General features: G+C 41.0%; 1 protein-coding gene and 1 long non-coding RNA gene across 3 annotated transcripts; one reads left to right on the top strand and one right to left on the bottom strand.

Annotated features, from left to right (window-relative positions):
• FST (follistatin) lies at positions 1,038–7,720 on the top strand. 2 transcript variants are annotated; one of them, XM_021380735.1, is made up of 6 exons: positions 1,038–1,323; positions 3,190–3,381; positions 3,734–3,952; positions 4,291–4,515; positions 5,650–5,880; positions 6,360–7,720. In XM_021380735.1, coding segments are annotated over exons 1-6 (951 nt in total). In that variant the 5' UTR covers positions 1,038–1,241; the 3' UTR covers positions 6,362–7,720. The 2 variants fall into 2 exon arrangements, with proteins under 2 accessions (XP_021236410.1, XP_021236409.1); XM_021380734.1 differs by having other exon boundaries at positions 1,040–1,323; positions 6,603–7,720.
• LOC110389797 lies at positions 7,835–21,885 on the bottom strand. Its single transcript, XR_002433386.1, has 3 exons — positions 19,800–21,885; positions 17,721–17,778; positions 7,835–9,630 (listed from the first exon to the last, which is right to left on the bottom strand). It is a non-coding gene; the product is annotated as an uncharacterized LOC110389797 (long non-coding RNA).

Genomic DNA, 23,834 nt, shown 5'->3' on the forward strand with positions numbered 1-23,834 from the left:
AGACAGATCCCATTGTAATGGGATCTTTTATTAAAAGATTAGCACTATCTCCTGCAGTTGGTGGAAAAAAATCTGTTATCGCTGAGTTATTTGCAGTTGTGGGGAGGGGGCGGGCGGCGGGGGCGGCACGGAGGAGGGGTCGGGGAGGGCCGGGGGAGGCGCGGGCGGCCGCGCGCACCGGGCCCTGACCCGGCAGTGTCCGGGCATTCCTGTCTGCATACTTTGCAGTCTGTTGTGCTTTGATGGCTCAGAAAAGCGAAAGAATCGAAATTAAAAAGGCAGCTTTTGAATAAACAATACCATTTTCCGTTAAGTAATCGTTTTGTATAAAAGGAAATATCGCCTACTCAGTTTCATTCAGCGGTGCCAAAAATGTTATAAATGAGCGATCGCCAACTTTTCTAAGAGGAGAATAATGCCAGACTGTGCTTAATAAACTAGTGCCCTAGAAGTTCATTATCGATGTTGCAATCTTTTCTGATTCTGAAAGGAGACCGCCTACGTCGCCCCCAGTCCCGTCTCGTCTTCCCGGGCTCCCAGTGAAAAGGCCGTCACTTGGGCAGAGCCCTACGCAGTAAACTTTTATTTGGTTCTTTCTTATTTTTTTTGGTGCGCGGCTGGTCGCTCTCCCTCTCGGGTTTCTGGGGGCCGAGTCCCGCCGCGCCACGGCCAGCCGCCTCCCGCCCGCGGCGGCCCCGCTCCGCTCCGCGCGGGGATGGCAGCCGCGGAGCTGCCGCGAGGCGAACCCCGGCCGGGAGCTGCTTCCGCGCCGTGCCGCTCCCCGTGCCCCGCGCCGCCCCCCGCGCCGGGACCCCGCTCTGCGCTCGCGGAGGCCGCGCGATCCCCGGCCGTGCCGTGCCGCGCCGCTCGCTCCGTGCCGTGTTGTGCCGCGCCGTGCCGCCGCCGCGCGGGGCTACGCGGGTGCGCGCCCGGGGGAGCGCGCCCGCGTGTGTGCGTGCACCTCCGGCGGATAATTGGAGAGGGTTTCCAGAAGGTGGAAAATGTCACCTGATTCACACTGAACTTTTTAAATCTCCCCACCCCCGAGTAGACACACACACATTAGGAGACCGCCCACCGCAGACAGCTAAGACCCCCGTATAGATTTAAAGAGAGACTGCATTCAGAGCCTGACGTTCATTCAATAGAGCGATCATAAGCAGGCTGGCTGGTGCTCGCTCCGTCTCCCTACTCCACTTCACGCTGTTCCTGTGTCTCTCTCACTCCCTGCTACGCTGAGGATGTTAGATCAGAGGATCCACCCGGGCATGCTCGTACTCCTGATGTTCCTCTACCACTTCATGGAAGATCACACAGCGCAGGGTAAGACCGCAGCGTTTATTCGGAAGTGTATTTTATCATTAGTGTTGTTATTATTACTCTTATTTTCCGTCTTTCGGGCGCTACTTAGTTCGCTGCGGTGTTACACGCCTCTCTCCAAGGTCCAACCGGACACAAGTTAGTTGCGGGCGCGGGACTGCTCGGGACGGGGCGCAGAGGTGTCACGTAGGTTCCTTTCGGATCGGACCCTCCCTGCTCCGCATGGGCACGGAGGGCACAGGAGGATATTTCTTGGCACTCCTGGTGATTATGCGGCGTGAATGAGGAGCAGCATCGCGGGGAACTTTCCTGCGCTCACGTCCCGAACGAGCGCTCAAAGTTTGTCGGTAATTCAGCTCAGATTTTTATCTCGCCTTCTGACAGAAGGGGAGGTGATGGGGAGCCCCGCGCTCACAGCTGACGCTTCCAGAATGCGGTGCTGGTCACTTTCCGGGCATTCCTTCAATATTGGGATTTCCTTCCCTCCCCCAACCCCCTTTGTGTGTGTGTGTGTTTGAATAAGTGTAAATTCTCCTGCTCTGAGGAGTGCGCCTAAATAAGTTTGCTTGCTGCTTGCTTTTTTTTTTTTTTTTTTTTCCCATGGGAACAAAACAAACCTGAACCTGATACTGACAACTCTTAAGAGCCCCCTTTCGACACTAGGTAACACTGATTTTGAGTTTTGGGTGGTTTGGTTTTTTTTCACCTGATACTGACTGCGTCTCAACCTGCATGTTTTACCGCTGCTGGGTTTTCATTTTTTTTTCCCATTTCTTTGCCCCCTCCCGAGCTAGAGCAAAAGTTAATGTAGGCAACTGTAAGACGCAAAACTTTTTTTTTTTTTTTTTAATTTAAGGGCGTTGTTTGTTCCATGTTTTGTAGCCGGGGGGTTGGGGGGGGGGGATGTTCCCCGCTGCCAGCGGCGCCCCGGCGGGCCGAGCCCGGCCCTGGTACGGTGCGCTCCGTCGGAGGAAGGAGCAGGATCGAGCCTTCGCTGGATGGGCACCAGAATCAATTGGTATCGAGTCGCTGGAGAAGTCACATTGGTTATTCACGAGAGGCTCATCCCAGCCCAAACTCTCCAGCTAAAATAGGGGGAGTTGCTTGGACTCATGTTCTTGGCTTGACTCCACGAATAACAGGGATACCAGTAAAAAAAAAAAAAAAAAAAAAAACAGTCTATCCGGTTTGAGGACAGTGTGCGTTCCTCTGAAGCTCGCGATTGAGACAGCACCTCCCAACTTTTCAAGTTTGATTGATTCTGAAAAACTCCGCAGGGAGCTCTCTCTCGGGGTGCCCTCCCGTTTCGTGTACTTCGCTCACTTTTTTTTCTTTTTTTTTGTCTTTGTTGTCGGGCCTTTGCTGAGTTATTTTAGCGAAGGGAATACGTTTGTTAATAGAAGCAGCGAAATGTGGAGATTTCTAAAGAGTTCGCTCACAGCGAATGTTCCCAGTCGGTGCGGATTGCAAAACGTGCTGGGGCTGGGGTGCGCGCGGCACTAACACAATGCTGCCGGGCGGCCGCGTCGGAAAGGGCAGGGGGAGGAGGGTGGAACTGCAAGCACGATTTTCTTTTTATTCCCTTTTAAATGCACATCCTTTTCAAGCCTCTGTCACGTGCCGGCAGTGCTCCTTCTGCTCTACATATGGAGTAAATACCTCGGAAAACTGCCTCGTGCTTTTCTGATCCGGTCTTTTTCTTTCTAATTTATTTATTATTATCTCACCCAAGCGGGCCGGGCCAGCTGCGGGTTGTGAAACGGGACAAATAAAGCCAACAGTCCTGAAAAAGTCAGTGCGAAGCGCGCGCGGTGCCCGTGCCGCGGGTCGTGGCTCTGACCCGGCCCGGTGCGCCCCTGTCCCCCGCAGCTGGGAACTGCTGGCTCCGGCAGGCGCGGAACGGCCGCTGCCAGGTCCTCTACAAGACCGACCTCAGCAAAGAGGAGTGCTGCAAGAGCGGCCGCCTGACGACCTCGTGGACGGAGGAGGACGTCAACGACAACACGCTCTTTAAGTGGATGATTTTTAATGGCGGAGCCCCCAACTGCATCCCGTGTAAAGGTGAGGGGGTCGGGAGCTGCGGGTGGCTCAGGGTTGGGGTGGGAGATGAGGGCTTGGGGTTGGCAGCGCTGCCCTCCTCCTGCCTGCCTCACGTCCCAAAGCAGCACCAGGGGCAGAGGGACTGCTTCTCCTCCTCCGCACAGGTCAGCAGAAGATGAGGAGAGGGCTCTTCACGCATGGCCCTCCTGGCTCTGGGATTTCCCTCCAGTTCTGTTTCCTGCATGGTAGCAGTGTGAGGGGTGCTGTCTTTTTATGCCCCAGGGTCACGGTGTCTTTTTTTCTTTGAGTATTTTTGACATAAAGTCTCTTCTGCACACTTGGTACTAAAGTGGTGCCTCTTTCCTTCCATCAGAAACATGTGAGAACGTGGACTGTGGACCGGGGAAGAAATGTAAAATGAACAAGAAGAACAAACCTCGGTGTGTTTGTGCTCCGGATTGCTCTAATATCACTTGGAAGGGCCCCGTGTGTGGCTTAGATGGGAAAACCTACAGGAACGAGTGTGCCCTTCTCAAAGCCAGATGTAAAGAACAGCCCGAACTTGAAGTCCAGTATCAGGGCAAGTGCAAAAGTAGGTTTGCAAATCTCATCCAATCTCCATCAAATGGCATAGGGTGTCTGTCTTTGTAGGGAGGAGGAGCTGACATACTTCTCCACAGTAACGAGAGCTATGTTCCAACCACGCTCACAGACCAGGACATAGCTGGATTGATTGAGAGTTCCCCACAGTTTAGCAGCGCTTGTGTCCCTCATGCTACCCTGAGATGGAAAGGTCTCCAGCTGCCCTTAAACGAGGACTGCTGCTGAAGGCTTTTGTCTGATTGTTTGCATCATTTTGTCACCCATTCACTCCTCACTGGAGTGCTTACATCTCCTGTTAATCATTTTTTGTTTCTGTCTTTATTTCAGAGACCTGTAGGGATGTTTTATGCCCAGGCAGCTCCACGTGTGTGGTGGATCAAACTAATAATGCCTACTGTGTGACATGTAACCGAATTTGCCCTGAGCCTACCTCCCCTGAACAGTATCTCTGCGGGAATGATGGCATAACTTACGCCAGTGCCTGCCACCTGAGAAAAGCAACCTGCCTGCTGGGCAGATCCATTGGATTAGCCTACGAGGGAAAATGCATCAGTAGGTATCTCAGCTGGAGGGCTAAGTGCAGGGGGAGCTTGCAGGCTCATCTGTTGTGTGGATAGGTGGATGGATGGATGGATGGATGGATGGATGGATGGATGGATGGTTGGTTGGTTGGAAGGGGGAGGGTGGCAGGAAGGGAGGGAAAGACAGAGTAAGTTTGTGCTTTGGAGCAGGTAAGATTCCCAGCAGTCTTGGTTTGTTTTCTCCTCCAGGAGAAAGCAGAGACAGAGTGAGCTTTGCTCCAGAAAAAAAATAAAACAAAATTAAAATAAAACAGCTGCAAAAGGGGTGAGGGAGAAGAGGGCTTGATCCTGCTCCTCTTGCTGTCACTGTGGGTGCTGACATTAGTGTCCAAGAGAGAAGTACCCCCCATTAAGTAGATGATGACATGGTTACAGAATAACAAGGTCTTGATATTCAGTGGATCTGGATTCCTGGAAACAATTGTCTTCAAGTGGTCTTGGCAAACCTTGCATTAACTTAATTGGAAACATCTGATTACTTTTTCCTCTTTAAAAATATTGCAGAGTTTGGAGACAGTTAGTGGGTGAAGATAGGAAAATAACCTCTGTGTATGCTGACATTTTGCTCTGTGATTTTGAGAAAGAAGAAACAGTGAAGTATGTTGTGAGGAAGCAACTCTAGGGCAGCCTCTGCCCCTCCAAATTGCTGGCGAGATGCTGGGGAATCTCAGGCTGCTTTTGGTTGGCACAGCCTGAGGTGAATTCCCTTTCCAGTCTTTGTAGACAAGGGCTTTATGTGGGTTAGTTTAAAAATAATTGATTTAGAAAAGCTGAATGTGTTGACAAATTCTCCACTTACCACTAATTTGGGGAGCTGAATTTCCACTGACAGCAAATGGAGCAAGAAGGTCATGTGCAATAGGCAAATGTGCTCCTAGGGCGAAGCTCCGTTGGCACAGCTGTCTTTCCTCCCCGATGTATAGACAGGCAATGGTGTCCAAGGGTCTACATGATTAAACCAGCAAGAATAATCTCAGCTACTGCATTTTTGCTTTGTCTATTCATTATTCATTGGGCGAAAAAGGAGTTTGGTGTTGTTAGGTGTTGCTTTTCTTTGTTTCCTTTGTCTGTTCACTTACCTCTAGTATCCCGTGTGTATTTTTAGAAGCGAAGTCCTGTGAAGATATTCAGTGCAGTGCTGGGAAGAAATGCTTGTGGGATTTTAAGGTTGGCAGAGGTCGGTGTGCCCTCTGTGATGAGCTCTGCCCTGAAAGCAAGTCAGACGAGGCAGTCTGTGCCAGTGATAACACGACTTATCCCAGCGAGTGTGCCATGAAGGAGGCAGCCTGCTCCATGGGCGTGCTTCTAGAAGTAAAGCACTCCGGATCTTGCAACTGTAAGTGAGATTTTTATCTCTGCAGACACTTAAGGCTTCTGAAGGCAATCCCTAGTTAATAAAGACTTACATCGTTAAACCTAAGAAAGCTTGATTTAGAGATTCAAGATATGGCGCATGTGCCATGTGAGTACGGATGTATCATGCACACACTTTGGTTACTGATAAAAAACAGTAGATCTCCAACAACCAGTTGGCTTTCAAGTTGGGGTGTTGGGTCTTTTCTGAGGACAATTCATTTTATCAGAAAGGGGTTGCCCTAGGAGCATAATTCTAGATATTTTCTCCTAATTTGTCTGCTCTCGTGTGCTTTGCTGATTGCTTTATTAACACTTGGATAAACTCTTAACTGTCCAAAAGAATGAGCCTGATGGTAGCACATGGGCACCTGGTTTAGCACAGTTGCCTCTACTAACTCTGAATGAAGGACACAAAGTAGTTAAACCTAGAACACAAGAGCGCTTTTTATTTGATTTCAGGAATCTGCCAATAAAACCTGAGCCATTGATTCTTCAGAACTTTCTGCAGTTATGACTTCATAGATTATGTATAAAAACCCTTATTGCATAACAGCAGATGCCAAAAAGCATCTCACTACAAGTCTCATAAAATGCAACGCTGTATTATGGCTGTTCAGAGGGCTTTGAAAACATGCACTGAGCTGCTTCTGCGCTGTTGTTGTCCTTATTTAAACAACAGCTCCCCTGTATTCCCCCATCTAGCCATTAATGAAGACCCAGAGGAAGAAGAGGAAGATGATGACCAGGACTACAGCTTTCCTATATCTTCCATTCTAGAGTGGTAAAATCTCCATCACTATTGGGACAGCCATTGGGCACGAAATCAATGTCCATACTGTAAATAAGTGTATGCTTATTTATTTTGGGGAGAAAAAAAAGTATACATATAGTTGAGTCTCGTAGACATTTATTTATACTGTGTCATGTTTTATAATTTATACATAAAATGTCTGGTTGATTGTACACCTTGTTTTTTGAAGAAGTTTATTCGTTACGGGAAGAGCAGTGTTATTTATTGTGAGGTCTCTTGCTTGTAAAGTAAAGCTTTTCTTTTTTCTTGTGAACTATGAAAGTCCATTCCTTAAAACTTACCTAAAAAGATGGTTTCATCTTTTTGTTTTATTGGGGTTATCTTTTTTCCACTTTAACAATCTTGCATGTTGGTTTCTGTTATGTTTATTTATTGGATTTTTTTCTTGCCAGTTCTGTACATAAAAGATCCCTCGGGTTTTTGTTTACAAGGAATCTTGACTGACCAAAAGGTGTTGTAACTGACTTAAATACACTTCCAGGGTGCAGTGAGGCGATCTTTAAGGAAACTTCTTCCACTTCACTTTTCTCTGCTTCTGATCATATCATTTCCTGATGTGATCTCAATGTGCTCAGCATATATACTGTACTTTAAGAATTCCAGACCCAAAGAAAAACGGATTATGAAGGTTGTTAATAGGTGCAGGGCTAACTGTAATAAGAATAAAGGTTTTATTTTATTTTTATTCTTTTTTTTGGTAACATGCATAGATGTTTATCAGGTGTTTCCTTTAAGATGGTCTTGCGGTACCACCTTCAAAGTTTTGTTTTCCCAACCAGTGTGTCACTAAAAGTTATCAAAGCTTTATCAGTTCAAGTTTCTTGCTTTTCATAATACTTTTTTTTCTGATGCAATTTTATATTTTCAAACATGGCGAGTTAAATATAAATTCATTTAAATATATAGTTTTGTACTTTTCTACCATGTAAATGTGCAATGTATATAAAAGTTATAATGTGTATTTGTAAATAAATGATGAGTGAAAAAATAAAAAATGGAATTTTCCCTAGATGCAGTCCTCAGCTTTTGCTTGTAAAGGGTTCTGGTGCAAAGAAGACTTACTGGTAGTCAGGGGAATGGAAGCTGATGCCTAATGTAGCACTAAAGCACACTGGCTAAGGCCAGAGCTTTCTGCTAACTTAGATTCATGAAACTCCATTTTTCAGACAGACGCAACGTCTCCCATCTGTTGGTACTACTTCATTTTAAATCCAAGTACTCTGATGGATAGGAAGAGATTCAGCATTTTTGTTTCCCTCCCCATCCTGAGAGTGAAATGTCTCATGCTTCTTGGACATCTTCAAATTGCATGTCTCTAGGAGGTTTTGAACACACATTTGAAATTTTGCTAAGATTCATATCAATGTTAGGGGGCTTGAAGTTGTATAATCATTTTAGATGACTAGTAGAAAGGGCAAATGATGGCCTAGTTGCCCAAATTCAAAATGTTTAACAACTACCACAACAGACAAAGAAAAAAATGGTACATCACAGAGCACATTATCACTTGGAAATTCATTGCTCTTGAGAGTAAGGTTAATTCAGAAATTTCTGTTTAGCAAACCAATATTCAGATTGGATACCCTTTTATAAGTCGATACCAATCCAGTGAACTCAGAGGAAAGGTAACAGACATGAGCACAGCAGGGATCAAAATCTTTTTGTATGTTCCCAGGGTTAGAGTTTTCTCTCAAATAAGGCTCCACTTGACAAAATTTCTCTTATCATGCTGCACAGAACTTAAGAAGGTACTTAAGCACCTTAGTAAGTAGTGTTTAAGCACTTTGCTGAGTTGGGGTTTGAGAGCAGAAATTAACTTGCTCATTTTGTTTGAATATAAATCATGTTCCTGCTGTAGTCTTCTGTGTGTTTTTTACTACACAGTAAACTGTAATTTGTTAGGGATTGTTTAGCATTACCCAAAGCAAATATAATTTATTCATCTGTGAAGACTAGAGGCATGCATTCATAATATTATATTCAAAATGATAGCAAAGAAATTCTGCCCTTCCTCTTCCTGTTGCTTCGTTTAGACAAGTAGTCTCTGGAAGGAAGAGCATGATGAGAGGAGCAAAGAGAGCAGGATTTTAGTCTCCTGAGGGCAACAGAACCCAGAATAAAAGAGAACGGGGGCTAGAAGAACATAGGGATAGAAACAGACCCTATCAGCAAATCTCTTGGGGAACTAATAAACACATGACAATGAAATAGAGATGAAATGTTTAATAGATGTAGTGAGTATCAGAGGAGATTTTTCTCAAATTCAAATAGGTGCCAGCTACTTCATTGCCAAAAAAATGGCAACATTATAAGACTGCTTATAATTGTAAATAAATTTACATGTCTTTAAGAAAGACTGCAGCAGAGCAGGATTTCTTTATAACTTTATGCCTTGCTTCACAAAATAACTTGGAGAAAGTCACTGATAGCAGAATTCGAAAAAGCATCAAAAATGCTAGGAAGCTATATTTACACATGTATATGTATATGAAACGACACAAAAAATCTGTGTAAGGATTATCCTGATAAAATTATCTAAAAGTTCTGCTGCGGCATTTTCCATTGCTGCTGCTGTTTTTTTACAGCTGAAATCTCAACACCTACTGGCAGCAAGCCTGCCTGCAATATACTGGTGAGGTACCTCTTAAGAGGCTTCATCAGGCAAACATCTTCGAAGTGCGCCTAACAGGCACCAACCTCAGCACAACAGCCCAGAGACTTCTAGAAATATATCCAGAGGTTGTGGCAGCACGACTGCCAGCGCTTTGCGTAACATCATTCTTGGAGATAAGGTGCTTGCTGGTGAAGCGGGAGATGCAGGTTCATCGCTTGTCTTCCTGAGGAGATCATTCCCACATCCACCATCAGCTCAGGAAGAAGCTCAGAACTGTCTGTCATGTCTCCTGAAGCCATACTTCTCTATCAGAGAGGAAGCAAGATTCATTGAGAGAGGATAATTTGCAACCTTAATGGGTGCTCCTTTTGAAGAGGAAGTCTTGGGTTCTGGCCCCAGGGGTTGCCTACACATTTTGCATTTGTAATTGAGTAACATACATAAATAATGCTTGAAGCAGAAGCCAGAATCCAGGTTGCCTCCCCTTTTCCTTCCCCCAGTACGTAAGCGCCTCCATCCTTGAGCTATGAAATCATGCTTAACCCTCTGCTTAAATCAAGATTACAAATCTCACATCTCTTTCTACACTGAGTCATAGTTACAACAGGAGAGGCTTTACTTTTTTCTTCCCTCTCTTCCAGAGTTGTGTGTAGGGAACTTCCTGGGTGTAGAAATCTGATCTTAATTCCCTCAGTCCTAGTAAGATGCTGAATCTGTTTATTTCCAGTCCCAGTCCTTTCTTTTCTTTTTTCTTTTCTTTTTTCTTTTCTTTTTTCATTTTTCTTTTCTTTTCTTTTCTTTTCTTTTCTTTTCTTTTCTTTTCTTTTCTTTTCTTTTCTTTTCTTTTCTTTTCTTTTCTTTTCTTTTCTTTCCTTTCCTTTCCTTTCCTTTCCTTTCCTTTCCTTTCCTTTCCTTTTCTTTCCTTTCCTTTCCTTTCCTTTCCTTTCCTTTCCTTTCCTTTTCTTTTCTTTTCTTTTCTTTCTTTTAATAGGTGCATGAATGTGATTTCTAGCTCTGAAGCCATCTTGCATAAGCTTCTAAATCCAGAAGACAACTAGATTTTCAGAAATATCAGAAATTTCTCTTCAGTGTTTTCTATCAGCTTGCATATGTATTCTCCTTACTGTAAATCACATTTCTGAAAACCCTCATTCACCATGGCATGTACCTGGATACCGAAAACCAGGCCTGAGAACTCCGTTCATAAATGCAGGCACTTAAACATCAGGCCCAGTAACATAGACTGAAGCTTGTATGTTTGAAAACAGAAACCAATACTCTGGTACTTCAGTAAAATCAGCTCAATTCAAAGAGACTCAGCTTGAGACGTTTGAATGATAAGAATATTGCTTCTTAATCCTTGAGTCCCAGATGCATTTGTCCATGCAATACATACAAGTGAGCACTGACAATTCTGATCATACTCAAAAGCATTCCTGATAGCTTTGTCCACATGATAGACTTAAGAGCAATATAATGAAACTCTTTTGCACCTTTTACCTCTTTTCTTGCTTTCTGCCTGCTAATGCACCTCACTAAAACTACATTCCAAGCCCCACAGCAAATTTCAAACAGCTGCCTTTTTTTTTTTCTTTTTTTATGACATAAAAATGTTTCCTTCTTTCCCTCCAAATGGGAATCAGGTGAAATTAAATTTCAGTATGCAGCACTGTTCTCTAGGCAGTGACATTTTACTATACAATGAATCACCGGCGCAGAAACATCTGTATCTTATCCCTTTGAAGAATGAGGATTCCATGCTTTCTGGTGAAGCAAAGCATTTGTACATAGATAAGAGGTTCACAAAGTATCAGATTTTAAATTTGTAAGTCCCTAAAGATAAGGCCATTACATTTTTTTGTTTGATATTTCTACAATTTCAAGGCATGTGAGACTCATTTGGCAGGGGTATAAAAAATTGTTAGCTCACAGTTTAACACTTTAATTTTACTTGCTTGCTTTTCTGATAGACTTAAACAAGTAATGGCCATTAATGGATGGATTTTGCTGATGCTTATTTACGATTACCTGTATAATTCAGCTTCATTACAACTAAGTAATGTGGCCAGTGAAATTATTATACAGTGAAGAAATATGGTGTGAAAGCAAGGTGAGAACCATCATGTTCAGAGGCTGATTTGGAGTTAAAACTAGATGGATGGCTCATTTTCTGCTCATTTGTAGATACTTTATTTTGATCTCTTAAATTTTAAATGCATTTGTTCAACTTTGCCATGGGATTGAAGAGCACTGGTGTATCAGAAAACTAAGAAGGAGCTTCACACTTACTTTGATAACTACTCATCAGGTTTACTAAATGCGGTTACTGGATAATGAGTTTATAAAGGTGGTTCAGTGTAGAAGGGCCCCTGAATTTCCACATGTGCCAATCCATAACTGCATGAGAGCCTCCCAGTGCTTCCATAGAGGTCTATGGATACTCAGAACTCCCCCAAACTGAAACCATTGCATTCACATTCAAGAGCTAAATTCTACTCACCTGGATCTAAAGATTGCTTTATTTTTAAATTAATCTTGGAAGTATTCTTTATGGCATGCTAGTGGTTCACAGCAAATGCAGCTTTTTTTTTTTTTTTAAAGCAATATTATCCTTATTATCTTATTTTAAGTTTCAAGCACTTTTAAGAAACACTTGAACTACAAGGATGATGTTGATGTGTGGCCATTGTTAGAAATTCATATGTGATATGGGTATGTTCTACTATTTGATTTTTGAATTAGAAGCATTGCTATGAAATCATAGGGCAACTAATATAAATAAAGCACAGAGTTATGCAAGTCCTTAAACAACACAGAAAAAAGTAACACATGACAAGATAACCCAGCAGATGTCCACTGGAATGCTCAGGGTCTGGAGCACTTGCCACACAGTCTGAACAGGGCTGCTTCTTCCCAGAGAGGGGAAGACTTGGGGGCAGTCTTCTATCTACAAGAAGGTCATTGAGACAGTGGAGCCAAGACTGAGCAGTGTGTGGTGGCAGGACAAGAGACAGCAGGCATAAGATTAGACAAGAGAAGTTAATACTAGTTATAAAGGAAGCCTCTTTCTCTATGAGGAGAATCCAGAAGATGACCTCCTGACATCCCTTCCAACCTGAATGATATTGTGAAGAGGTAAGTCCACTTATTTTTAAGAATTACAGGCTCCAAAATCAGAATGGAATGTTCAGTTTAAAAAAAAAAAAAATTCCCTGAGGAAATATTCATGGAACCATATCACCACAGCTGTTGGAAGCAACTGTCAGGAGGAAAACAGACTATTCCTTCTTTAATATGTCTTTCCTTTACATGGTCCTTAAGTGATCCTAAAATTCCTCATAAATGCTATTTTCCCATTGATTTTAGTGAAACTGTTTTGCTGTGCAGTGAGGGCTGTACCTATTCAGTAGAATATTTATTTCATGTGGAGTAGAATGCAGAAACAAAAGTGTCTGCCTGTATTTTTAGGTGAAAACAAGTAAATAAGATGAAAGAGTGAAGTAGTTAAAATGCAACTTTAAACTATTGTATTGTTCAGATCTGCAACATTTTTTTTAGGACTAACAACAATTTTTGAGAAGACACAATAACAAGTACAAGCTAGATTGGTCAAGACAGCAAGGAAAGCAAAAAGAACCCCAAGGCAAGACACTTGGAAAAATAATGGATAATGCCCACTGGAGCAACTAAAAAGAGCCCTGCAGGGATTGTTCCCATAATCTTTTCCCACATACAGATGGTTTAGTTAGAGCAATTCAAATCTTTTTTTCAAATAGTGACTCCACCAAAACTGCAAAAAGCTTAGAATGCTTGGCATAAAAGATATACAAATATTGAGTATTTCCACATTTGGACTCAAACTTCAGAGAAATTAATTTTCATTCACTTTAGGGGAAAGGACAAATGACTTTGTCTGTCTCTATAAAGATACAGACACAGAGCTCCAAATTTAAGTAGCCCACAAACTTGAGAGTTGTACTTCCCAACCCAGCATGCCTGGAAGCTGTGACAATTCATTTATTAATCTCCCCAGCATTCTCCACTTGCGGGCTCTGATGGAACTTTAGTCTTAAATTGAAAGGCACTTGCCACTGTCAGCAACCTAGCAAGCAGCACCACGTGTGCTGGTGGAGTGTAATCTAGCCAGGGCCCACAGCAGAACTCGATCAAAAACCTAATTTCCTATCCGGTGGAAAGTACTGGCCATGAACTGAAGGGTTAAACTGCAGCCAGTTTGTGGCAAAGGTAGCACAACATCTAGGCTTGAGGTATTACAGTGTCTTCATTTGGATGCATTTCACAAATATGCTGCAAATTAGTATGTAAATGCTTATCTTATACTGCAAAAAATATGTGCAGAGGCTCATTAAAGTGCATTTTTAGAGCCACAGATTCAGATGTGTACGTAGGACCTTACAGATGCTTGCTTGGGAGCAGAACTCACCGTGGCATCTCAAGTCTCCTCATTAACTAATGAACCGGATCTAGACAATTCTTTTCTGGGAAACAAAAAAAAGTGAGGAAGTTACAGTTTATAAGATTTTCTCTTCTTTCTTTTTTTTTTTTTTTTTTCCTAACAATGAGACATCCCATATGGAGGGAGAGGGAGAAGCAATGGAAAAGCATCATAGCAAGAAAAATGAAAAAAAAGAGAGAGAAGGACAGAATAAAGGCTCCAGGAAAAGAGTGCAAGAATGTAGAGAAACAAAACCATACTAAAAGTTGTAGTTGAAGAATCACACACAAAAAACCCATTACTATCAACCCCTCCGATGCAAAGGCAGTGCTATGAACTCTGAAGTGCCCTCTACTGGTATGTCTTGTATTAACTTCCCGTGCTCCTTGGAGTCCGCCATGGGACATACGAAACTCAAGTTATATCTTTTCATCTGCCTCTGATTTTTTTGAGACTTCGAGTAACACCTTAACAGAACAATATGCTAGTCTCCTCACCGTAAAATGAAGATACTAAGATTTCATAATCTCTATGATTTCATGACTTGTGCAAAGCTCCTTGAGATCTAATGGTAGAAAGTTCTGCAAGAGCATTAAGAACATTCAGAGCTTCATCTCCATGTCCAAACACGGCACTCCAGTAGAAAAGTTTAAAAAATGAAGTTGGAGGCACAGAAGAAAAGGAGAACAGAGAAGAGCAGAGAAAGAAGAAGGCAGGGTAAAGACCAGTAGGAGTTAAACAGGAGGAGAGTTGATAGAATGTACTGCAAGTGATTAATTGCTAAGAACAATACAATTTACACTGCAGTTTTAGCAGATGTGTGTGTTGCTCCAGCTGTGGGAACAGCACACTCTCCAGATCTTGTTTCTGACACACAGTAACTGTGAACTCTATTATGTGCAAATAATAAATTTAAGCAGCACCTCCGACATATGAATGAGCAAGGAAAAGAGGGTCATATTTTCATAAGTGTTAGCACATATTTGTCAACACCCAACTTAGCTAAATAGCACAAAGGAAGGCTAGAAGACAATGCTAATGCATATCCAAAGCAGTGTGTGAGCTTGCAAGTAGATACATGTTTTTGAAACTCTGACCCACGTTTAATAGGTAAGGCCTCTAGGGACAGCAGACTGCACATGGTCTTGGGTAGCCTGGATGGGTTTGTTTTGCTGATGTATTTACTGGCTGGTATGTTAATTTTTTCAATGTGTTATAGAGCAGTTCCCAAGTTAGGGTTATGACCCCACTTGGGGCCCACAAGCCTGGAAGTGAAAATGAAAGTGGGGTTGTGACCCTGGAAGTAGGGTTGCTGAGGGAAAACTTCGGGAAGCACTGATGTTGTGCTACTAGGTGAGACCCCTGTGTGGATGGTGAGTTTAATCACTGCTGAGGGATAAGGTTTTAACAGTGCCTGTATTTCTTGGAGACTTAAGTCCTATTTCTGGCTGATTTACTGCCAGATTCAAGTACAGGTCTCAGGTACATGAAGAGAGATTTGAGAATTAAATTCTGAATTGCACGTACTACACCTTGAAATGATCAGGCCCGTAAGGACAGATCCATCATCTTCTTTAGAACATGCATTGGTTCCACTAGTCTATTGATTAGAGCTCTTCCCTGACAACTCATGTCTTGAAAACGCCACACCCAGCTCTGTTATTTTCTCAAGAGAGTACTCTAACCGGCAGAGCGTCACTGTGGGATGTAGTCACGCTTAGGGTTGTCTGCCCAATTCCACAGCGTGACCAGAGGAGGTAGGGGTTGTCTCTCACTACCTGCATCATCCTTGGGCATGAGTGTGTTTCATTAAGGAAAGAGTCCACATGTTGAATGAGCATACTGAATGGAAAGGAGTATCCATTCTGAAAAAGACTGAGTCTTACTCTGTTCTGTAGAAGAAATAGCACATATATTATCTTCAAGAACAGATTGTAAGCTTGAATTCAGTGTGGACTTCAAAAGGTTTAAAGTTCAGTTCCCAGTATACATTCATGTACTGCCACTTCAGGCACCCTAAGACATCCTGGTTGGTTTCCAGCTGCTGTTCCCAAAGGACACAGTTTCTCAGCAGTCCTTGTGCTGTATTTCACAGCTTCATGACGAAGCCTGGGATACTCTAATGAAGTTTAAATGGCAGAAAATCATTGTGTGTGGAGAAGTGAATTGAGCCATTAGGTGTCAAAATCATGTACTTCTCAGTGCAGTCACTTAATGTAGAATCACGGAATCGTTATCTCCTTATTTCTCAGGCACTATGTACATTTATTCCAATCTCAAGTTATAGTGGATATGAATGCAAAATTCATGGTAGAACTGGACTGTATTCCTAACTTACACCTAATGAAATATTCTGTAGTTACTAACAGAACGGTTGTGATATGTAGTATGCCATTTCAGTAAGCGAAGAGACATTAATGGCTAATTTTTGGGAGTGACATGTGTCTGTTTCTCATTTATTAGTAACTTGTATTGATTTTATACTGGCATTATTTATCGATGCAAATATATCATCCACATTTTTTCTCTCACAAGCAGGGAAAAAACATGCATGGCTGTGAAGAATCCATACAATGGTTTATGAAGCCCAAATTCCTCTGAGAGTATCAGATATCCACCCGGTGTCCCTGAGTGCTGGATTTCACATTCAGATCTCTGAATTAACAGATGTGTACAGTCACATATAGGCAGAAAGCTCCTTCTTGGTACAACACCTGAAGAGGTTCGTGGGCACTATTTATTTTAACAAAATCATGGGATATCTTGTGCCCCTCATTTCAGAATGTTAATAACCAGTATTCTACAGCGAGCTCAGCTTCAAAGTTTTAGTTCATAAAGCGTATCTTAAAAAGCTAAATATACCTATAGTTCCAAAAACAAAATAGCAAACAACAACAACAAAATTGAACAGAAGCTCCTGAATCTCCAAAACATACTTTTATAACATATACAATTATTTTAAAAAATAAAGCAAATTTTTACCTGAACATTTGAGTACAAGATATCCAACACACTTCAAATCGGCTCAGGTAAATAAAATTCATATAAGTCAATATTATCACAACTGTAGTATTAAAAGGAGGATGTCTGAGAAATAATTAATTGAATTGAAAACTTAGAAAATTGTAAAATGCTGCAAATTTGAGATACTTCTATTTGTTAAGAGTATTTTCAATCTTTTTCTCCACAACCACTAAGGTTAGAAAGGCATTCTAATACAAAGCACAGACTTCTGTGCATGCATGTTATGCAAGAACTTGGGGATTTCAAGAAACGAACAAAAAAAAAATACCGAAAAATGTGATAAAGTCCTAAGAATCAGCAGAGCTGATCGCCCTGCCAAGCAGAGTGGATTTTATTTATTCATAACTATTCCATATCTATTAAACTGAAGTCTTGCCTGCACTTAAGAATATCTCTTCTTATAAATCCTTTAGTGGGCAATCATTCTTCAAATCTATAAATGGTAATTCTGGTTTAAACTTGTTCTTAGAAGAATATCCCACTTCTGAACAGTGAAGCAACAGTCCTATGTTCAGCGGGAGTAACAGCAAACTTATATCTGCGTTAGGGCATTGTGAAACACAGTTATGAAGATGACAAAAATTGCACTGCTAGCAAATATTATCATGCTAGTAAAACTTATTAAGTATAGACCAGACTTGAATACACTATTTTCTGAAGAACCACAGAAACCAACCTGACAAATTTGGAATTTGTTTTTTCACAGGAGCAAGTAGCCACAGCTGCATATAAAGTTTTAATAGATATGTTTTTTCACTACAGTAGCAAATCATACAGGAACGTATCAAATAAGCTTTAGTTGCAGTCTTGTAAAATAGTTAACAGCATGTATCAAGTCCAGAACCTATGTTCTCACTCTTTGTTGTGATTATGTTAACAAATAAAAAAAACCTCAAACACAGTATTTTGACATACCTGGTCCAGAGAAAACGAAGAGTTGAATATGCCTGTCACTGTGAAATCTTTTTCTTCTCTAATGAAAAGCAAAATATTTAAGGTCAGGTTTTCAACAACTCATGGAAAAAAAACTTGCACATATTATTTGCATATTCAGACCAAATACATGTCATTTCCCTGCATATACAATCACTTGATGTGCTGTCTGTCTCAAGCAAACTGACTGCACTATCCTGTTCATGGCATTCTTAAAGCTTCCTTGGGTTTCACAGAAACTGCAAATTGTAGATGACATCTTTGTTTAAAGCCTCCAAGGGAGGACAGTGGTTCAACCAACTATTGCTTATTTTCATGAGGGAGGTTAGAAACACTCACTGCTTTGTGCAGACTTTCTTTACTCTCCCCATGTTAAGGGGAACCACTGCCAATAAGTAAAACTTGTGTAAGGAAGGAAGTTGCATTTTTTGCCCTTCCACACCTTCTGCGAAGGCAAACAGCCCTACACTACTGGGCTCAGTATAGACAACTCTGCTGGGGCTTAGATAACTGAGCTGGAAGGGGATCCTGTGTGGTATCCTGAAGCAGGCAAGGATGCAATGAAATCTTCTCGTAACACTGTATCAATAAGATAAACAGGATTAGAGCAAGGATGAAAAAGCGTAGCGTGAACTTGTTACCAATGTTCCTGGCACACTTTTGACTCAGGCTAGCTACTGCTATGCCACAATCCAAAGTCACATTCCAGGGATTCACATGGGCCAAGGCTTATCCCCAACAACAGGTTCAGATACAGCTCATATAGTTAGATGAGCAAACATGCTCAACACACAGACAGAGGCCTTGCCATTCCTACCAGTTTTTGCAACAAAGAACAGTCCTTAGTCCATTTTAATCACTGAGCCAGAGCCTTCAAGTCAGATTTATATGATGAATATGAGAAACCTCTCACTTAGATGGACTAGAAGTTGCTAGTATAACTTGCAAATGATGGAATGACATAAAGTCACAAATGAGTTGTGCATCACACTCATCTTAATTTTCTAGTGAAGACATACATGTATCAACCTGTCTATGTTCCTTATTCCTTTAACAGCACTGCTGAGATTTTTCTTGGAGAATCAAGAAAAGGAGATAGCAGGTAGGCAAATATACTCAATTAGTATCCTAATATGCAAATAATGCACAAGTAGTATACCAATAACAGAAAATGTTCCCGTTATTAATATATACAGGAAAAAAAACTTTGATTGATTTGAATAACTCCAGTGAACTTCACAGTCTGTGTTTCTGAAGAGGAAAAATGCCAGATTTGGAATAACTAGTTGCCTTATGGAGTCTTGGCGTTTTCTCCTGTTCAGAAATGCAAACTGTGAAACTCAACCGAGCTATGCAAATCATCCTGTCTTTTGCTTCTCTTATTAGGCAACTCTGTCTTGATACTCTGAGTAATGAACTACAAAACAGTCTCAATGGTACGTGGAATCAACATGTTACTTCAAGAGTGGAGACACTCTTAGTAAATAATTGTTTAGAATTATTTCTTTCATGCTGAAATTTAAGAACTGCACAAACATAGCTAGGGGGACTGAAGTAAGGAATGAGAAGGAATTAAGCACTACTGGACACACCTCATGGTTCCTGGTATCACTAGGAATACCCCAGGTGCATAGCTCAATCTGAGATGCTATCTAAACTATGGGATGTGGGCAGATAATTCACATTTCCTTTTTTGTGTGTGTCACTGCTCTATCCGCATGAGAACCATTTATCTGACCTACTAAACATAAATACACCACAAAGCTCTGCTTTAGAAAGGATCACAGCAGCTTTTAACAAGATTAAGAAAAACACCAAAATATATCAGTAAAAGAATGAAACAAGGAAGAAAATCTGAAAATAAATAATATTAAAATAGCCAGATGGACAACTAGTCCTAGAAAGCAAGTAAGAGGAATTAAAACAAAGATGCTTATGTGGCTTTGTTTTTATTCCAGAAAGTTGGTTTTACAGCCAGTAATTTAAAAGTACCATCTTGTAACACCCTGTGCAGAGAAAACTAGCTTTCCAGAAGTAAGTATGCAGAGTCTATGTTATTACCTTCACAGTTCAAAACAGGCAGAGAATTGCCTTGTCTCCAGCAGGATTTTCACAGATGTGGTTAGCAGATACTAGCTGACTTGAAGAAAAAAAAGGAACATAAGGGAAAGAAGTGAAAACAGCTTCTGAACCTCCACTGTAATGCTAGCTGGAGAAACCTGCTGCTGATTTTGACTATGCAAATTAGCCCAAGCCCAGTGTGCCACAGTGCAGTATGAATCCTCCATTCATAAGAGCTTTGTGTGTGAGCAGTTTGGCGTTCTTAGGAAGATCCCGTTCTATATTTTCTGCAATAAGATGAGTTGTTCTCTAATTTTCTTCAGTAGAAAAATTTTCTGTCTTGGGTAGAATTGCTTGAAGGTATTAGCTACAAAAACATTGATGATCCTGGCTTGGATTTTCACTGCAAAGGACAGAGGTGACCACCTTGCTAAGAATGGCATCCAATCTGTAGCAACATAAATGTAAAAGCGAAAAAGACAAGAGGAAACTCCCCTGGACTAGTGACTGCTGCATTTCTAAGGGAAACGTTATCAGTGTGATTTGCTGGGATTCATTAATTATTCCAGACCTAGCTGCAAATAAAGACATCTGTCAAAATATTCTCTTGGTATCTTTTGAAAATAAAGTCTTCACCTCTTTTACTTGGTCCACATATTATGGAAGAAAAGACTGTTCTAATTTTCTATTGACATATGGATTTGTGGGACAGATGCCTTGTCTGACATCATCTCTACTTTAGTCAAGTTATCTACTGCTTATACATAGTTAAAAGATGCAGTCAAGTCCTTTACCAGGGAAGTTTCATTAGCCCTTAAAAATTACACTCTTTAAATTAAAAAAAAAAAAGTGCCACTCATATTTTCAAAAAACTGTTAATTTACTTTCCATAAGAAGAAGAAGAAAAAGAAGGGAACATTGAAAAATGACTAAAACTATCCTCTGAAACAACAGGTATCTTTTTTGTAGTATTTTACAATCAAAATCCACAAAACTATGGGGTCTTGGTGGCTGGAAAACAAGTCATTAAACTTCTAGGTTTTTGAGTTTTATTTACAAAAAAAGCCCTCTCATATAGAAATCACTGTAAATAAACAGAAATATAGTTTCTTCACATATTTCGCTGAAAATAAACTGCATTTTCAGTCATCTTGAGACACTTCTGTGAGAGTTCTTCAAGACATCTTTTGACAGGCTACATAGTCATTGTATTCCAATGGCAATTCTATTGCCAGAAACTGGTAATAGGGAATTCTGGGCTCAGGATGCTACAAGGAAATACAACTTCCCTCCAAATATTTAGGTAGAATGATAAGAAAATCTTTTATTATTTCTTTTCCATAAAAAAGGAGGATGGCATATGCCAGAAAAAAAGCAGGACTTTATGATTTGTCAAAAAGGGAATAAATAATACAACATGAATAAAATTGGACTTGGCTAGAATCAACTTCCAGTAAAAGCATTCAATAGGATGTCTAAGTTTGGAGCTTATTCTTATATGAAAGTATTTATTTTTTAACTGATATTTACAGTTTCAGACATCCCACCATGGTCTTTTTCTATTACTAAGCAAAGTTTAACTGCTGTCTTATGTTTCAGCTGGTTGCCATAACAAGCGGCAGAAGAAAATGATATACTGGGAAATGTATAACTCATAATTCTTGCTTCTTATAGACCTGGCAATAAAAGCTTCAGGTTCCATGAGGCTGCCCTATAGATAAAATCACTATCTGTAATGATGCTCTTTGATCAGAGAATACATATAATTGCATTTATTTTTGAGAAGGACTTAATACTGACACAAGCAAATATGAGCTTGCTAGAATGAAAATAAAAATGTGCAAAACTTCACAGCAGAAGGTAAGAATTAATTCATTAATTAACTAATTAATTAAAAAGGAAGCCAAGAGAAGTAAAATGTTAGATATAAATTTTGTCCTACTGGCATTATGTGGTCAGATATTGACATTCTTCAATCAGACAATGTATTTTCAGGCAAAGGAAGTGCAATAGTGATAATCCAGTTGGCCATCAGAAAAAAAATGTGTTACAATACCATAAAGGAAATTCTTAGCTATGCTGGAAGGTGAGGATTACTGGAATAATGGTAATACAAGTAGAAAAAAATGCAAAAAAAAAAAAAAAAAAAAAAGGAAAAAATAGACGATCACAAGTCATTTTGAGAAAGGAAGTGCTCCTGAGACTAGAGTGCTCCTCAAATATAAAGCTTAAATTATTTGTTAAAATGTAACAAAAGTTTAACCATACACATGTTGTTAAAAAAAGTTAAGTCATACGACCACTACAGATGAAGCCACAGAGAAGCATGCAGAAAGAACTGGATCTGTAAAGTTACAGGAGAAAGAAAGAATGAGACTCTAGACTGAGGAAATACTAACAATTATATAATACAGTTAGGTAATCTGGACGTCCTACACAGGTCATACACAATCTCAAAACAGGACAGAAAGAACAATGAAGTTCTTCAACAGTCTTCCAGAAGGAGCAGTAGGGCAAGTCCAGATGCCCTTAAGGGAGAATTTCACCAATTTATTACAAAGATTACAGGATGCAGCTTGCTGAGATAGGAGAAGACTGGATGAGCTAGAAGTTCCCTTTCCTTACATATGTTTAAAAAGACCACAACAATTTGTCACTATTTCTAGAAATGATTTATAAGCCAATAATGGAGTGAACCAAAAATCTGGAGGTAATCCAGATTTTTATTTTTAAAAACAAATAAATAAATGAATGACATGCTGAGTCCACTGTCTCACTTCTTAACAGATTCCATGTGCAATGACAGGTTTGTGGCAGATGAATCAATCCTCACATAATGAACATTACTGTCAGTCTTCTGACCAGATGGAGAGCTGGTGATTTCCATGGGAGGGAAATCCCAAAACTGTGCAGAGCTGAACAAACATGGCCCTTTCCCAGAAGAAGCTGACCACGAGAGCTGCTGGGATACGTTGACAGTATGAGAGCCTGCCTACTCTGAGCAAAACACCAACGCTCAACGGCAAAGTGAGAAAGAAGCAAGGTTTTCTTCAGTTCGATCAAGAAAATGGGAGCACAATGGCAAGGAGTGCATGGATTGTCACATCAAGAGAAAAAAAAAAGCAACAAACCTCTTGCAAATTTTACAGCACAGCAGTTAGATTCTTTGTCTTCTATGGTTCTGAACAGCAGAAATAGAAGATCCAGCCCCTGCTTCATATGAGATCATATGAGGCGTAAAAAAACCACAGGGCTTGAAAGCCCGGTTTATATGAAATGGCACTAATGAAAAACTTAGGAAAATAATTTTAAGAAAGCCACAGAACTTACAACTGTCTTGTGGTGTATAGACAGAATATCATCAAACTCATAAAACTTCATCTTTAAAAGAACATTTATAAGTTGAAAAAAAAACCCAGCTTTTCATGATTATTTAGGATGACAATTTCAGTGTGGAAGACTCAATGTCATCCTTTTCATCATTGTTCTCTGAAGCACCCGGTAGAAGTAATTTTTAGAGGTTACTTTCATGATAACTTGAAAGGACCTCAATCTGACCTGGTGTTGTACTGTTTCACAGAATCACAGAATCATAGGGGCTGGAAGGGATCTCTGGAGATCATCTAGTCCAACCTCTCTGCTAAAGCAGGTTCCCTAGAGTTGGTTACACAGGAAAGTGTCCATAGAATCATAGAATTGTGAAGGTTGGAAAAGACCTCCAAGATTATCTACTCCAACTATCCACCTACCACCAGTATCTCCCCAGTAAACCATGTCCCTTAGTACCATATCTAAACATTTCTTGAACACCTCCAGGGACAGTGACTCAATCACCTTTCTGGGCAGCACGTTCCAGCACCTGACTGCTCTTTTGGAGAAGAAATTTCTCCTAATAGCCAATCTGAATCTATCCTGGTGGAACTTGAGGCCATTCCTCTAGTCCCATTGCTAGTTACACTGGAGACGAGGCTGACTCCCACCTCGCCACAACTTCTTTTGAATCTCCAGCCTGCCCAGATCCCTCTGAAGGGCCTT

This window comes from Numida meleagris, chromosome Z (genome assembly GCF_002078875.1).
Source record: "Numida meleagris isolate 19003 breed g44 Domestic line chromosome Z, NumMel1.0, whole genome shotgun sequence".
Lineage (NCBI taxonomy): Eukaryota > Metazoa > Chordata > Aves > Galliformes > Numididae > Numida > Numida meleagris.

Bases quoted from the DNA above. Each gene is read 5' to 3' on its own strand.
- FST (XM_021380734.1), top strand. From the start codon at position 1,242: ATGTTAGATCAGAGGATCCACCCGGGCATGCTCGTACTCCTGATGTTC. The intron at 3,953-4,290 runs GTAGGTTTGCAA...TCTTTATTTCAG, and splicing joins GTATCAGGGCAAGTGCAAAA to AGACCTGTAGGGATGTTTTA. The intron at 4,516-5,649 runs GTAGGTATCTCA...GTGTATTTTTAG, and splicing joins CTACGAGGGAAAATGCATCA to AAGCGAAGTCCTGTGAAGAT.